The following is a 13,877-nucleotide window of genomic DNA, read 5'->3' on the forward strand; positions in this document are numbered from 1 at the left end:
CCCCCCCCAATAACCCGTTTAAAGCTGTTGCAAATTAAAATCAGGACACAAAGAAACATGATAAAGTGAAACAAAACATTGATTGATACCTCATAAGTGGATTCAGTAGACAGAAACTGAAAGAAGCTTCCCCATGTGTATGTGAGAGAGAGAGAACTTGTAATTCCCTCATTTACATGTGTGTGTCTGTTAACAGACTGTAAACAATGGCTTTGCTAAGGGTGTTGTTATTTGCAGTGCACCACAAAAACATGCTGTGCAACCTTTGTAAACAAAAGGCTTGTTCATATAAACAAAACAGATTTTAAACAGAATAATGCAAAAAAACAAACAAAAATAACCCAGTAATTATCTCTATAATATAGGTATATATAATTCAGAAGTAGTTATTAAGAGGTGATGAAAATATACATACTTATTTGAAGAATTCATAGGAGCTTTGATTTTTGCTTTTTTCATCAGCCATTGATCTAACTTGAGTTCAGCCCATACAAGCACCATCTGAAAATAGAAGCAGAAAATGTGTTTATTATGCCATTCTAATTCACATTGTTGATATGTCTTTTGTATCACTGAATTAAAATGTTCTTAATTCCTCTCAAGATAATCCTCTCCTTCATCTCCCGTTGTGTCCGTTATATTAAGATTCTCAGCTTTATGGTGACATCATCAACATAATTTAATGTCCATGCTTCACGCTGGCATAGGTTGGACAGTTTGATAGGATCTGATGGGCCCAAGTACTGCATCGTGCTCCAATGTCTGCTTTGATATGGTTTCTACAGCTGGATGCCCTTCCAAATGCCAACCACTTCACAGAGTGTACCGGGTGCTTTTATGTGACACCAGCACTAGTAAAGTTGCCATGCAGCTTGCAAGACTATAAACCTCAAAGAGCTGGGGCAGGCAACTTTATGTTAGGAGAATAAAGAGTAGAGAACGGTAAAGTGTGAAAGAAAAGGGATGGAGCAGAACCAGTTTCTTGCTGTAGAGAAGCTACATGACTATTCAACACTTTTAGAAGAGTGGGGGAACTGGAAAGCGAGATAAGTAGTGATGAGGTATCATCACTGTAGGCTCAAAACAATTAACAGACAAGCATATTTAAAAAGGGCTCACTCTACTACAAACTAACACAAAAATCGTGAAGGATTAACAACTACATTAAAAAGCTTCGAATATTTATACCGGTATACAGGAAGGCGATGTCAAGGTTCTTGCAGGTCTATAATAGTGCTTTTAATACAAGTATGAAGCCTGAAATTTCGATAGGTGGGGTTAGTTGGTTAAATCTGACCTCAGTATTTAACTGGTACTTCATGGACACTTGAGAGATGAAAGTCAAAGTTGTTCTTTTCATAGCTACAACAATTGTCACAATCCACTTGATTTTTTTTATCAACACAGATTCTCAGATCAAATCACTTGCTAAACAAATCTACTCAAGAATATGAAATAATTTAAAAAAAAAAAAACGTACTTTGCCCATTTCTAGAACATAGTCCTCGGGTTCTTCAGGGCTAAAGGAATATAAATAATCAGTTTAGAGATTACAAAATGGCTTTAAAATAAAATTCATATTTAACCAGGCAAAAAAAAAAAAAAAAAAAAATGTTCAGGTTATTGTAAAACATTTTGTTCGTGAATTTATTTGATAAATCTATAACACTAATGGTTGCAAAATGGAGGCACTGGAATAATGTTTACATAAGCATTTGATGAGAACACATTATTCTGATGGTCATTGTCTGGCTGAAAACCAGTACCAATCCTATTTCATGATAGATGAGTTAGCAGGAGCAGAGCCAACCATGTTGACCTTTATGGTGTCCAAGTCTCATAAAGAGAAAATTATGTTGTAGTAGTAGTAGAAGTAACAGCAATCTTTTTCCCAGCCAGATAGTAAAGTTGGTGATTGTTGTTAATGTTGAGCCCAATGTCATGGCTACTTCGTTTATTTATTTATTGATTTATTTATTTTTTTTAAATCTCAGGGACTATTTTGCCCCCTAACATCCTTTACGTACATAATATAGATGGGTGTGATTTGTAGGTAATTTGGCTGCTTTTTCTTGTAGGACAAGTGACTAACAACATAAAGGTCTCTGTCGCAAGGATTTCAATAACAGCAATACATTCAGAATTATTAACATGCCTTGCTGTTTGCAGCTTCAATGTTAAAAGGCTGGTTCCAAAATGAAGAACAGAGTGAAAATAATCTCTCTTTAGCTTTTCCCATCTCAGATCAACTAGATGCTCAGGTAAAAAAAAAAAAAAAAAAAGAGGCGGGTGGAATCAATCAAAATATATCTTACCATAAATAAGAAGGTAATTTCAAGTGTTTCCTGACAGCAGAATATACTTTTAAGAATATGTCTACTAATTCATCAGACCTGTTCATCAGAATAAAAGAATAATTTATATGAATCAAAATACATAGTTTTCAGATAAACCTTTTGAATGTCATTGGAATCTGTCAACAAGGGAATAGTTGAATGTATTTCTTTGATACCCTCTCCCTTATCAGCTTCTATTAAGTATAGTTTACTGTATTTGAGGGCATAAAAGATGCACTCCCTGCCCCACAAAGTTTCATAAAAAATCCCCCCAGGTTATTTATGCAAACTGGGGCCTATATTACAGATTTTAATGCACTAAAAACTTTATTCCCTGAATATGCACTGCTGATATTGGGGTGTCTAATATGCCCGTGTGTCTTTTATGCCATCAAATATGTCCAGGGGTTGTTGTTGAAGATGTTGATGATGATTGCACCATAGTGGTTGAATCATTAGCCCTGGATGTGAATCTCTAAGGGTCGTATGAACACAGCATGTAAGGAACCAGAACAGACATTACAAGACATCCCATTTGATGTTCTAACAATTCAGCTACTGTCCTTGACAGTGCAGGATTGAACCAGGATCCATGTGACTGAGAAGCAAACTTCTTAACCACACAGCCATGCCTATTGAATCAATTTCTTTCAACCTAGTCTTTGCTAAAGAATTAGTGTAATAAACTAGCATAACAAATTAGCTAAAGAATTAGCATAATAAATTAATGCAAGGAAATAGAAATTTAAGGCTTAGTATACAAAGGTTTATTTGAAGTCATTGTATACAGAAAAGTATAGGGAGTTGAAATAATAATGCAAACAATTCCTTACCATTTTAAATGTCCTACATCTGCTAATTGAACTAAATATGTACCCATAAGATCAATGATTCCACCATTTTCCAAACAATCTTCCAAAAATTTCTTTACAAGCTGCTCCTCAGTCTCAAAAACTAGTGGGGTAGATGATTCACTGCTACCAGCTAGAAAAAACAAATTTCTTGTGTTCATTTATCTGAATATATTTCATATTATTTATTTGGTACACAACTTTCAATATTGCACCCGCCAACCAATTCTGTGAAGGAGTCTTGCCTTGCAAGTTACTAGGTGACTCTACTAGTGCTTGTGTCACAAAAAAAAAAAGCATCCACTAGACTCTATATAGTGGTTGGTCATTAGGAAAGGCAACTAGCTGTAGAAAATTTGCAAAAGCAGACACTGGAGACCAACATAGCCTTCAGGCCAATCGAATCTTGTTGAACCACCCAACCTATGGCAGCATGGAATGCAGACATTAAATGATGATGGTGACGTTTGTGCTCTGATCCCAACCCAGGTAACTGATTCGCCTTTCTTTCATATTGGCATATAAAGTGTTTGGGTTAACTCAGTCATAGATTTGAACTCAGAATGTAGAGTGACATAATTAAACAGTGCAAGACATTTTGTCTGCTGTTCTACCAATTCTACCATCCACCACTCTTTTTAGTTTGCATCTATTTTTTTTTTCCATGTTAGAATAGGTAGAATGGCCAAGTTCACCTAACTGCGGATAAATATTGCAGGCATTAAGAACATCAATTAATGAATGTCTCAATCCTATATAGAGTTGTTCACAAATCCTCTTGCAAGTGTTCTTTGAAAAAGGATAAGATCTGAAAACCCTAGGTATACATTCATCATCGTTTAACGTCCGTGTTCCATGCTAGCATGGGTGGGACGGTTTCACAAGAGCCAGCCAGGCAGAAGCCTGCACCAGACTTATGTGACTGTTTTGGCAAGATTTTACAGCAGGATGCCCTTCCTAACACCAAACACTCAGCAGAGTGGACTGAGTGCTTTTTATGTGGCATAAGCACAGGTGAGGTCAGTTTTGGCAAGGTTTTTACAGCTGGATGCCCTTCCAATTACCAACCACTTTACAGCGTGGACTGGGTGCAAACTAAAAATCTAATGAAAAATAATGAGGAAGTATATGAAGGAAAGACTTACACACAGGTAAATATGACATTTCAATAATTTTAAGGTTTGTTTTTTTTTTCAGACATAAGAAATTAAAAAAATTACCAGCAGATGAAACACCTTGAGGGCTACTTTGTTCTTTTGCTTTGCTTTCATCTTCCTCTCGTGCTTCCCTTTAAGTGAGAGAAAAAAAAAAAAAAATCAAATAATAAAAAAAAACCCAAAGGAAGTGATTGCAAAAACATTTTACATAAAAAAAAAAGATTTAATATTTATTTCTTTATTGCCCACAAGGGGCTAAACATAGAGGGGACAAACAAGGGGATTACGTTGATTACATCGACCCAGTGATTAACTGGTACTTATTTAATCGACCCCGAAAGGATGAAAATTTAAATATTAAGAAAGAAATTAAAATTAAAAGTAGATTTACAATAAACTGGATGGCAAAAATTTCAGGAGCAAGTCTTCAAGATCTACATTTTCCTCTTGTTTTTTTCTGGTGGTATTACGCACCTGCCAAATAATGAAAATAAAAGACGGTTGAATTTATAAGGACAAGACACAAAAATAGCTAGATATTCCAGAAATTAGAAATATTACAAGGCAGAGTAGAATGAAATAGGAAATAAACACCAACACGAGCGGATCGTCTTTTACACGCCACTTCTTCGACAGCAGTGTTTCGTTTTCGCTTCTGAACCTTACGTGACCCAGCTTCATCAACTTCCATAGCTGTTGTAACTTCAGGAGTATCTACACAGAGAAGGAAGAACATCATCATCATCAATCATGATACTCATTATTCTGAAAGTTATGAAGAAACAAAGTCGACTCGTGAATTTTTGAAACTGTCCCCCTACCCCTGGGAAACATTTTTTCACAACAAATTCCGACATATTTGGAATATATAGCAAATTAAGTATATCTCTCTCTTCACTCTTACTCTTTTACTTGTTTCAGTCAATTCACTGTGGCCATGCTGGAGCACCGCCTTTATAGTTGAGCAAATCGACCCCAGAGCTTATTCTTTGTAAGCCTAGTACTTATTCTATCGGTCTCTTTTTGCCAAACCACTAAGTTACGGGGATGTAAACACACCAGCATCGGTTGTCAAGCAATGCTGGGGAGGACAAACAGACACACAAGCAGACACATACATATATATATATATATATATATATATACATACACACACATATATATATATATATATATATATATATATTCATACATATATACGACGGTCTTCTTCCAGTTTCCGTCTACCAAATCCACTCACAAGGCTTTGGTCGGCTCGAGGCTATAGTAGAAGACACTTGCCCAAGGTGCCATGCAGTGGGACTGAACCCAGGACCATGTGGTTGGTAAGCAAGCTACTTACCACACAGCCACTCCTGCACCTATATCTGGAAAATTTTATCAAAAACATCCATTTTTCTGGAAGTCTTGAGAAAACAAAGTCAGGGCTGGTGATGGAGGACACATGCACTTGTGTAGGTACGCCAGTAGGAGAACAGAATGGTGTGCAACTGAACTTGGATTCCTGTAGAAGTAATATTTCAAACACTGAAATGATAGTCCCAATAATTAGAAGTGAAAGAAATAAAGCTGAAGATTCTTACGGTTTGTTGCCGAGGGATTTGGTGATGACATCTGTACAGTAGGAGAGGAGGATGTGCCACTATTCCCTGCCGTTTCAGCAACTTCAGACGATGGTGCCACCGCTGCACCCTCTCCAGCATCTGAAGTCATCTGTGCCTCTTGGTTTGAACTCGGACTGTGAACTTTAGACTCGTGTGCCTCAACAACATTTTTGTCGTTTGCAGGTTTAGGGGTTTTAACATATGGTGTCAAATCTATATGAAGACCCATACTCTTAAAAAGAGAAAAAACAAAAATAAAACAAATAATTAGATACAGGGGAAATTTTGTTGATATTGAAAAATCTTTAAATATTCTAATTTTGGTACAAGGCCAGCGATCTTGAAGAAAGGGAGTACATCGATCGCATTGACTCTAGTACTCAAATGGTACTTGTTTTATGAACACCTGAAAAAGGTGAACAGTGAAGTTGGCTCCAGTGGAATTTAAACTCAGAACATAAAGCCAGACAAAATGCTACTAGCTTGCCATCTTACAAAATCTTTAAATCGTAATCATCATCATTGTTTAACGTCCATTTCCCATGCTGGTATGGGTTGGATGGTTTGACTGAGGTCTGGAGAGCCAGCGGCTGCATCAGGGTCCAATCTGATCTGGCAATGTTTCTACAGCTGGATGCCCTTCCTAATGCTAAACACTGTGAGTGTGCAGTGGGTGCTTTTTACGTGTCCACTGGTACAGGAGCCAGTCAGGTGGGCCTGGATTCAATCACATTTGGATAGTGCTTTTTACGTGCCACTGGCACGGGGGCCAGTCAGGGGGGTACTGGAATTGGCCACATTCAGATGGTGCTTTTTATGTGCCACCAGCACAGGGAGCCAGTCAGGCGGACCTGGGATTGACCACGTTTGGATGGTGCATTTTACGTGCCACTGGCACAGGAGCCAGTCAGGGGGCACTGGCCACAGCTATGATATTGGTTTTACTTGACTCAACAGGTTGTCTCAAGCATATCATATTGCATAACGCATCAGGGGTACTCTTAACTGGGCCGGACATGCATGGCTGCGATCTCACTTTAGTTACCGGGTCTTCTCAATCACAGCATGTAAATACTAATTTTATAATTTCAATTTGCTGGAAGTATTTTTCCAGAAGCATAGAAAAAACACAAAACAAAAAAAAACTTATAAAACTTTTAGGAATTATGTAACAATACATATTTAGGAAAAAGAATTTCTAAAAAAAAAAGAATGCAAATATTCATGGATTCTCAATGAAGTTCAATAATGTAATTTCAAAAGGATGAATTTACTGAATTAGTCAGGGACAAGAACAATCTGGTTTTACTGGTTTATGTAAAAATTGAAATCAGTTCAGACATACCTTTCGTGGTTCACTGTGGACTATTTCATCATACAAAGCTAAAAGACATTCCCCGACACATTTCCAACTGAAATTAAAGGTTAATAATGATCAGCGAAAAACTATTATTAAGTCCACGACATAATGATACAAATGATGAGTTTTTTGATTTAGGTTTGTGTTAATGGGAGAATCCTGAACACCCCCATGTGACTGAAAGTGGACTAACCGATTACAATAACTAAGAACTGAATGAACTGTCAGGGTAGTTGATGTTAGACCTACTGGGATATATATATATATATATATATATATATATATATACAATATGAAAGTTTACCTAATGTAATGGAACTAGAGAACCTCATGGAATATATAACAGACAAAATAAGACTGATAATTAATATGTATAATTAGAACAGTAAAATGGAACTCCAAGTTTTAGTGGGGGCAGGGTTGTATTGAGAGCAGTGGCTTAATGCCAAGTGATGAGAGGTTAAAGTATGATAGAGAGAGACAGAAGCAGGTGTCTGGCTGTAGAGGAGACACATGGTTACTCAGTTGGAAAAGAAAGAGGATAATGGTGAAGAGGTGACATGGTGTCAATACTTACCTATATTCTAGAATAGGTTTTGGGAGAGTGAGTGGAGATGGTGGTGGAACATAAGCTAATTCCCGACGAATCTTCCTCATTTCCAGAGCTTCGTTTATGTACTGGAAATACACAATATTTCAATGAAGATTTTTTTTGGTTTTATTTATTACAACTTCACAAAAAAAAAAACATTTTCAATCTTTCATCTTTTACTTGTTTCAATCATTGGAGAGCAGTCATGCTAGGGGACCATTTTGGAACAGTTTAGTCAAACAAATCAACCTCAGTACTTAATTCTCTTTTTAAGCTTGGTGCTTATACTATCAGTGTCTTTTGCCAAACTGCTAAGTTACAGCGACATAATCAAACCAACACCAACTAACAAGCAATGGGGGAGGGTAACAAATACACATATAATGAGCTTCCATGCAGTTTCTGTCAACCAAATCCACTCACAAATCATTAATTGGCCCACAGTTATAGTAAAAAACACTTGCCTGAGATGCCATGCAGTGGGATCGAACCCAAAACCATGAGCTTGCAAAGCGGGCTTTTTAACCACACAGCCATGCCTGTGCCAGTGTTTGGGTATCTTGCTAATAATATTGAGTTTTTATTCTTTTATTTGCTTCAGTCATTTGATTGTGGCCAAGCTGGAGCACCGCCTTTAGTCGAAGAAATCGACCCTAGGACTTGTTCTTTGTAAATCTAGTATTTATTCTAATGGTCTCTTTTGCTGAACTGCTAAGTTATAGGGACGTAAACACACCATCTTTCTTAATAATAATTATTAAAAACATAAAAGAATGAAAACAAACTAATAATGCCTGTTCCTCACCTCATTCTTTTCTTCTTTGTCAGCATGAGTCATCAGCACCAGAGGATCACTGAAGAATACATTTTAGAATTTAAATCAGGCAAAAAAAAAAAAAAAAAAAAAAGAGGGAACAAACAAAACACTGACAATAGTGGAGTTGCTAAGAGAGAAAGTAAAATGCTGCAAAACATCGAATATTTACCAGTTAGCAAAGAACATCTTGGACTCCATTCGCAAAGAAGGTTGTTCTGAAAATATTTGATCTCGAAAAGAAATTGCTTTCATGTATTCTGCATCTTTTTCAAGAGCAGACCCAATATATTTCAGACAAGCTGCAAAGAGAGAAATTGACTGGTAATGTTTGTGGTCCTTGCAGTGGATAATGGGGCATAATAATAATAAGTTTCCTGTCATCTTAGAGAGAGTTCTAGAGAAATGTCAAGTCATCATCATCATCATCATCATCATATAGCATCCGTCTTCCATGCTGGCATGGGTTGGACAGTTTCAAAGGATTCAGAGAGCCGCAGGACTGTGCCAAGTTCTAGTGTCAGCTCTGGAATGGTTTCCACAGCTGGATGCCCTTCCAAATGCCAACTACTTCACAGTGTATACTGGCTCCTTTTTATGTGGCACCAACTCTTGTGACGTTGCTAAGTAACTTGTAAGACATAAAAAGGACAGGGAAAAGAGGAAAGGAGGGAAAACTCCCACTTAGGGTGGAAGGGGAAAGTATTAGAGGAGGGGCAGGTGGCTTTATGCCAAGGGTCAGAAGATAGAAGGACAAACAAGGCAAAGACTGGAGAAAGCATTGCAGTGTTTTGTACATAGACCTGAAGTGATTAGTTAGAGCAGGAGTTTGGGGAATTGAGATACTGGGGTGCCACCTAGAAGAATTTTTAGCTGAATGAATTGACCTCAGTTCTTCATTAAAAAAAAAAAAAATTTTAAGCCTGCTACTTGTTTTATTGGGCTCTTTTGCTGAACTGCCAAGTTACAAAGATGCAAACACAAAAACACTGTAAATCAAGATGTGGTGGGAGACAAAAAGACACACACACGCTTGTGTGTGTGATGGGCTTCTTTCAGTTTCCATCTTTCAAATCCACTCACAAGGCTTTGGTCAGTCTCAGGCTATAATAGAAGACACTTGCCCAAGGAACCATGCAGTGGGACTGAACCCAGAATCATGTGGTTATGAAGCAAATTTCATAAGAACATCCAGAGTAAGAATTTTAATGGAAACACAAAAAATATCAAATTTCTCTAAATATGATTAAAAAAACACAAACAAATACTTACTCCAATAATCATTCAATACATAGAGGGATGTGATCAGGTGGTCCATGCATGGCCAATGGTTTTTGTTGCAATTAAGACCCTAAATTTTGAAAAAAAAGAGATTTATTAGTATTCATCATCATCATCATTTTAATGTCTACTTTTCTATGCTTGTATGGGTTGGATGAAATTTACTGAGGCAGATTTTATGCAACCAGATGCCTTTTTCATCACCAACCTGTACCTATTTCCCAAAAAAAGGTAATATTTTCCCATGGCCAGACATGTTTTTGCAGAATATTGGAAATGACATTCATTTAGAATATTCACACAATGTCAAGACAAAGAGACACAAACATTACACACAAATGACAGGGTGGCTTTAGTTTCTGTCTACCAAATCCACTCACAAGGCTTTGGTTGGCCTGGGGATACAATAAAAGATACTTGCCCAAAGTGCCACACAGCAGGACTGAACCTGAAACCATATGGTTGGGAAGCAATTCTTAATCACACATGCACCTATGAAATTTATTAATATTACAGAATTTTAAAAAATTGAAAAATTGTATCTTATGCTAAGTCTTAAAATATTTGAAAAGATAAAAAACAGAATAGGAATTTTTGTTTTTTTATATAATTTAGGAGAGCGAGAAGGCGGGGGGACAAACCTGCTGAAAAGAGTAAGCTGCCAGTTGATAGTTATGAATTTCAAGAGCAATGAGGCCAATTTTATACCAAACTGTTACTTCAGTTTCATCAATTGTTACAGCCTGGAATAAAAATTACGGAATTATAAACACAAATGTAATAAACTCAAATAACTAAATATTAGTGGTAAGACAGTTAGACTTCTATTTTTAGCATACAAGGGATCCATATAGCGACCTCTCATATTGTTTATATTTAAATAGAATTCACGGTCCTCGGACATTTTTAAGTATGCTGACCGCTAATTGAAATTGATATGATTTAATAATATTGTTTAATAATATTAATTTCTATTCTTATTATTTAATTTCAAATATTTGTGTTCTCTCGCCAGTTGATTCACTGCTGAAGATCATTCATTGCAATTATTTTCAGGCTTAGAGCGCTAGTACAAGGGCGTTTGAATCGAAGTTAAAAGACATGATATTGGAACTCTATGCATTTGTATCCTCTCACGGAGACGGGTGGTAGCCAGTTCCATTGTTGTGTCAGCACCGATTTCACTGAGGACACACAGACAATTATTGAATTGTTCCTGTCGAAACCTTAAGCTATGGAATTAAGTGTTGTGCTTATTCCTTTTCATTTGTCTAGCTTGTAAACATCTAGCGTCTTACTAAGTTGAGAACACAGATTTAGTGGTTAAGACAGTTTGATGTCTATTTCTAGCATACAAGGGATCCACATAGCAACCTCTCATATTGTTTATAAATATTAGTTTCTTACACAAGTAAAAATGTCACCAGGTTTTTTTTTTTCAGTGGAGTGAAAATTAAATTATCGAAGCTGACAAAGACCTTTCCATCAAGTAAAAGAAAACGTAACTATAGTCATTTAAATGGCAGTATTTTCAAAATGGAAACATTTTATAAAGGAAATATAATAATTACCTTCAGAAAATATTGGATAGCTCTGTGAGTATCATTGCGTCTGTGAGCCATGGCAGCTAAGTTTTTGTAGGTTGAATAAAGCATCTGAAGCCCAGGGTGAACAGGATTATCACCCTCTTCATCTACTATCCTGTTTGCCTGAAATATAACATTTTATACTAAAATATCATTTCCAACCATATTGGTAATGCTGGTTCACGAAGGGCTCTGCCCTGTCAACCTTCTCCCTCCCTCCATTCATGTTATTGTTACATATGAACCGAATGTGCCATATTCTAAAACATTTTATCCTTTAGTATTCAGATTGCTCGGTCAAATGAAATGCTTATTTAGTCACATTGTCTTGAATTAATCATGTGTTTATCTTATAGCTTTGAAATTTCAATGATGTGATTGTTTATTTTTAGAATGACATTGTAGGGTCGGTGTGAAATGTTGGATCCGGACAGTTTAAACCTAGAAGAAGCAGAATATTTTAGCTATTTTGAATTCTTAAAGGTTAATCATACAAAAAAATGTTATGTAGCCTATGACACAATGTTTCGGACCTCATCTTTAGAGATCATCATTATTGTTTAACATCTGTTTTCCATGCTGGCATGGGTTGGATGGTTTAACTGGGGACTGGCAAGCCAGGAGGCCGCACCAGGCTCCAATCTGATCTGGCAATGTTTCTACAGCTGGATGCCCTTCCTAACACCAACTACTCCGAGAGTGTAGTGGGTGCTTTTTTACGTGCCACTGGCATGGGAGCCAGTCAGGCGGCACTGGCATCGGCCACGTTCAGATGGTGCTTTTTATGTGCTACTGGCACAGGAGCCTGTTGGGGCAGTGGGGCTGGTATCGACCATGTTCAGATGGTGCTTTTTATGTGCCACCGGCACGGGGAGCCAGTCAGGCAGCACTGGCAACAACCCATGCATGATGGTACTTATTGCTTTTTCATATTTACATCTATGTACTCTATGTTCCAATCAGTATGATCCGACTGTCATCAAATGACATTCCTAGATGAAATGTAAGTTCCTAGTTCAAGTTCACTTTGTTATGATGTACACACAGATATAAAACAGCTGATGATGACTGGAGATGAAATTTATCAACATGTCACCTAAATGTAAGGTAGTAAAAACGTCTGTTTCTAAAGAAGTTTCCATACCTCCAACAGAAAGTCTTGTTCTAAGAGGTCCTCAAAGGTTTCTTCTGCTTTATCAAAATCACCTTCTATTTGAAGGTTAAGAGCTTGATTGTATACAGTATAAGCTTCAGATTCCTACAAGTAATTTGAAAAATACAAATAAAATTTACAGGCAGAATGGTTTTCAGAAACAACAAAAGAAAAAACTGCAAGACAAGTATTGAGAAACAATATGGAATATATCAAGACTTTATCTATTATCAATATTAGCATTATCAATATCAACATTAACAAGATGTTTAAATATCACTCCAATATTTTCCTTTGTACACTTCTAGCATTGGTAACTCAATCTCTACAAAAATATTTTTACCTATACTGTATCATCAACTCATTATTGTATTGTAGCCATTCTTCAGCACACAGATGTCAAATGTCTTGCTCTGAAGCCCAGCTTCCTCAAGACATGTGCAACTCAGCTTCTTTTCTCTCACAATCATTAAAATGGAAATAGACTTACCTGAGCCTCTTTTGTAACTGAAAGTATGTCATCGGACGAGTCATCCGAGTCGCCACTTTCGTGGTCATTTAATGCTGATATTCGAATCTAAAAAGAAGAGGTATGGAAGAAAAAGAAAAAGAGAGAGAAAAAAACTTTATAATTATTTATTTCTTTTGAATAAGTACAAGGCTTAATTTGGTAGGAAAAGGGTCATTACAAAATTTTATGACTCAATACAACCAGCACTTTATAGGGTTGGTATGAAAGGCCAAATCTGGCTAGTTTGAACATAAAACAGGTAGAATACTTGGGGTGGGTGTGGCTGGTTTAAATGCTAAGGGGTTCAACTAAGAACATAGAACAAAAGACTGCAAGCTAGTTAGTTTGGTGGTCTGTTATTCTCACTAACTAATTTCCCTTAAAATTTTATGATGGAGACATAAACACCAGCATCGATTGTCAAGCGATGTGGGGGGGAGAGACAAACACACACATTTTTATTCTTTCTCTGTTTATTCCCGTGTTCCTTTCTGTTGAAGAGCGTAGGCTCGAAACGTTAAAAACTTTCTCACCTTCCCTAGTGTTAAATTAATACACCTGTCTTCATCTTTTGTTTTTCTGTAAATTTCAACTATATATATATATATATATATATATATATATATATATAT

General features: G+C 36.6%; 1 protein-coding gene across 1 annotated transcript in view; it reads right to left on the bottom strand.

The window, feature by feature from the left end:
- The window catches only part of LOC106874869 (calcineurin-binding protein cabin-1), a 39,671-nt gene that overhangs the window by 22,389 nt on the left and 3,405 nt on the right, over positions 1–13,877 (bottom strand). The window contains exons 2-18 of the mRNA XM_052971504.1: positions 13,225–13,311; positions 12,726–12,839; positions 11,567–11,704; positions 10,637–10,738; positions 9,987–10,065; positions 8,887–9,016; positions 8,706–8,754; positions 7,886–7,986; positions 7,294–7,360; positions 5,928–6,180; positions 4,943–5,058; positions 4,736–4,818; positions 4,408–4,475; positions 3,170–3,320; positions 2,316–2,393; positions 1,481–1,520; positions 358–501 (exon numbers count right to left, since the gene is read on the bottom strand). Coding sequence (XP_052827464.1) covers positions 358–501; positions 1,481–1,520; positions 2,316–2,393; positions 3,170–3,320; positions 4,408–4,475; positions 4,736–4,818; positions 4,943–5,058; positions 5,928–6,180; positions 7,294–7,360; positions 7,886–7,986; positions 8,706–8,754; positions 8,887–9,016; positions 9,987–10,065; positions 10,637–10,738; positions 11,567–11,704; positions 12,726–12,839; positions 13,225–13,311 — 1,800 coding nt within the window. The remainder of the gene's footprint in view (positions 1–357; positions 502–1,480; positions 1,521–2,315; positions 2,394–3,169; positions 3,321–4,407; positions 4,476–4,735; positions 4,819–4,942; positions 5,059–5,927; positions 6,181–7,293; positions 7,361–7,885; positions 7,987–8,705; positions 8,755–8,886; positions 9,017–9,986; positions 10,066–10,636; positions 10,739–11,566; positions 11,705–12,725; positions 12,840–13,224; positions 13,312–13,877) is intronic.

The sequence above is a fragment of the Octopus bimaculoides genome, chromosome 11, assembly GCF_001194135.2.
Source record: "Octopus bimaculoides isolate UCB-OBI-ISO-001 chromosome 11, ASM119413v2, whole genome shotgun sequence".
Lineage (NCBI taxonomy): Eukaryota > Metazoa > Mollusca > Cephalopoda > Octopoda > Octopodidae > Octopus > Octopus bimaculoides.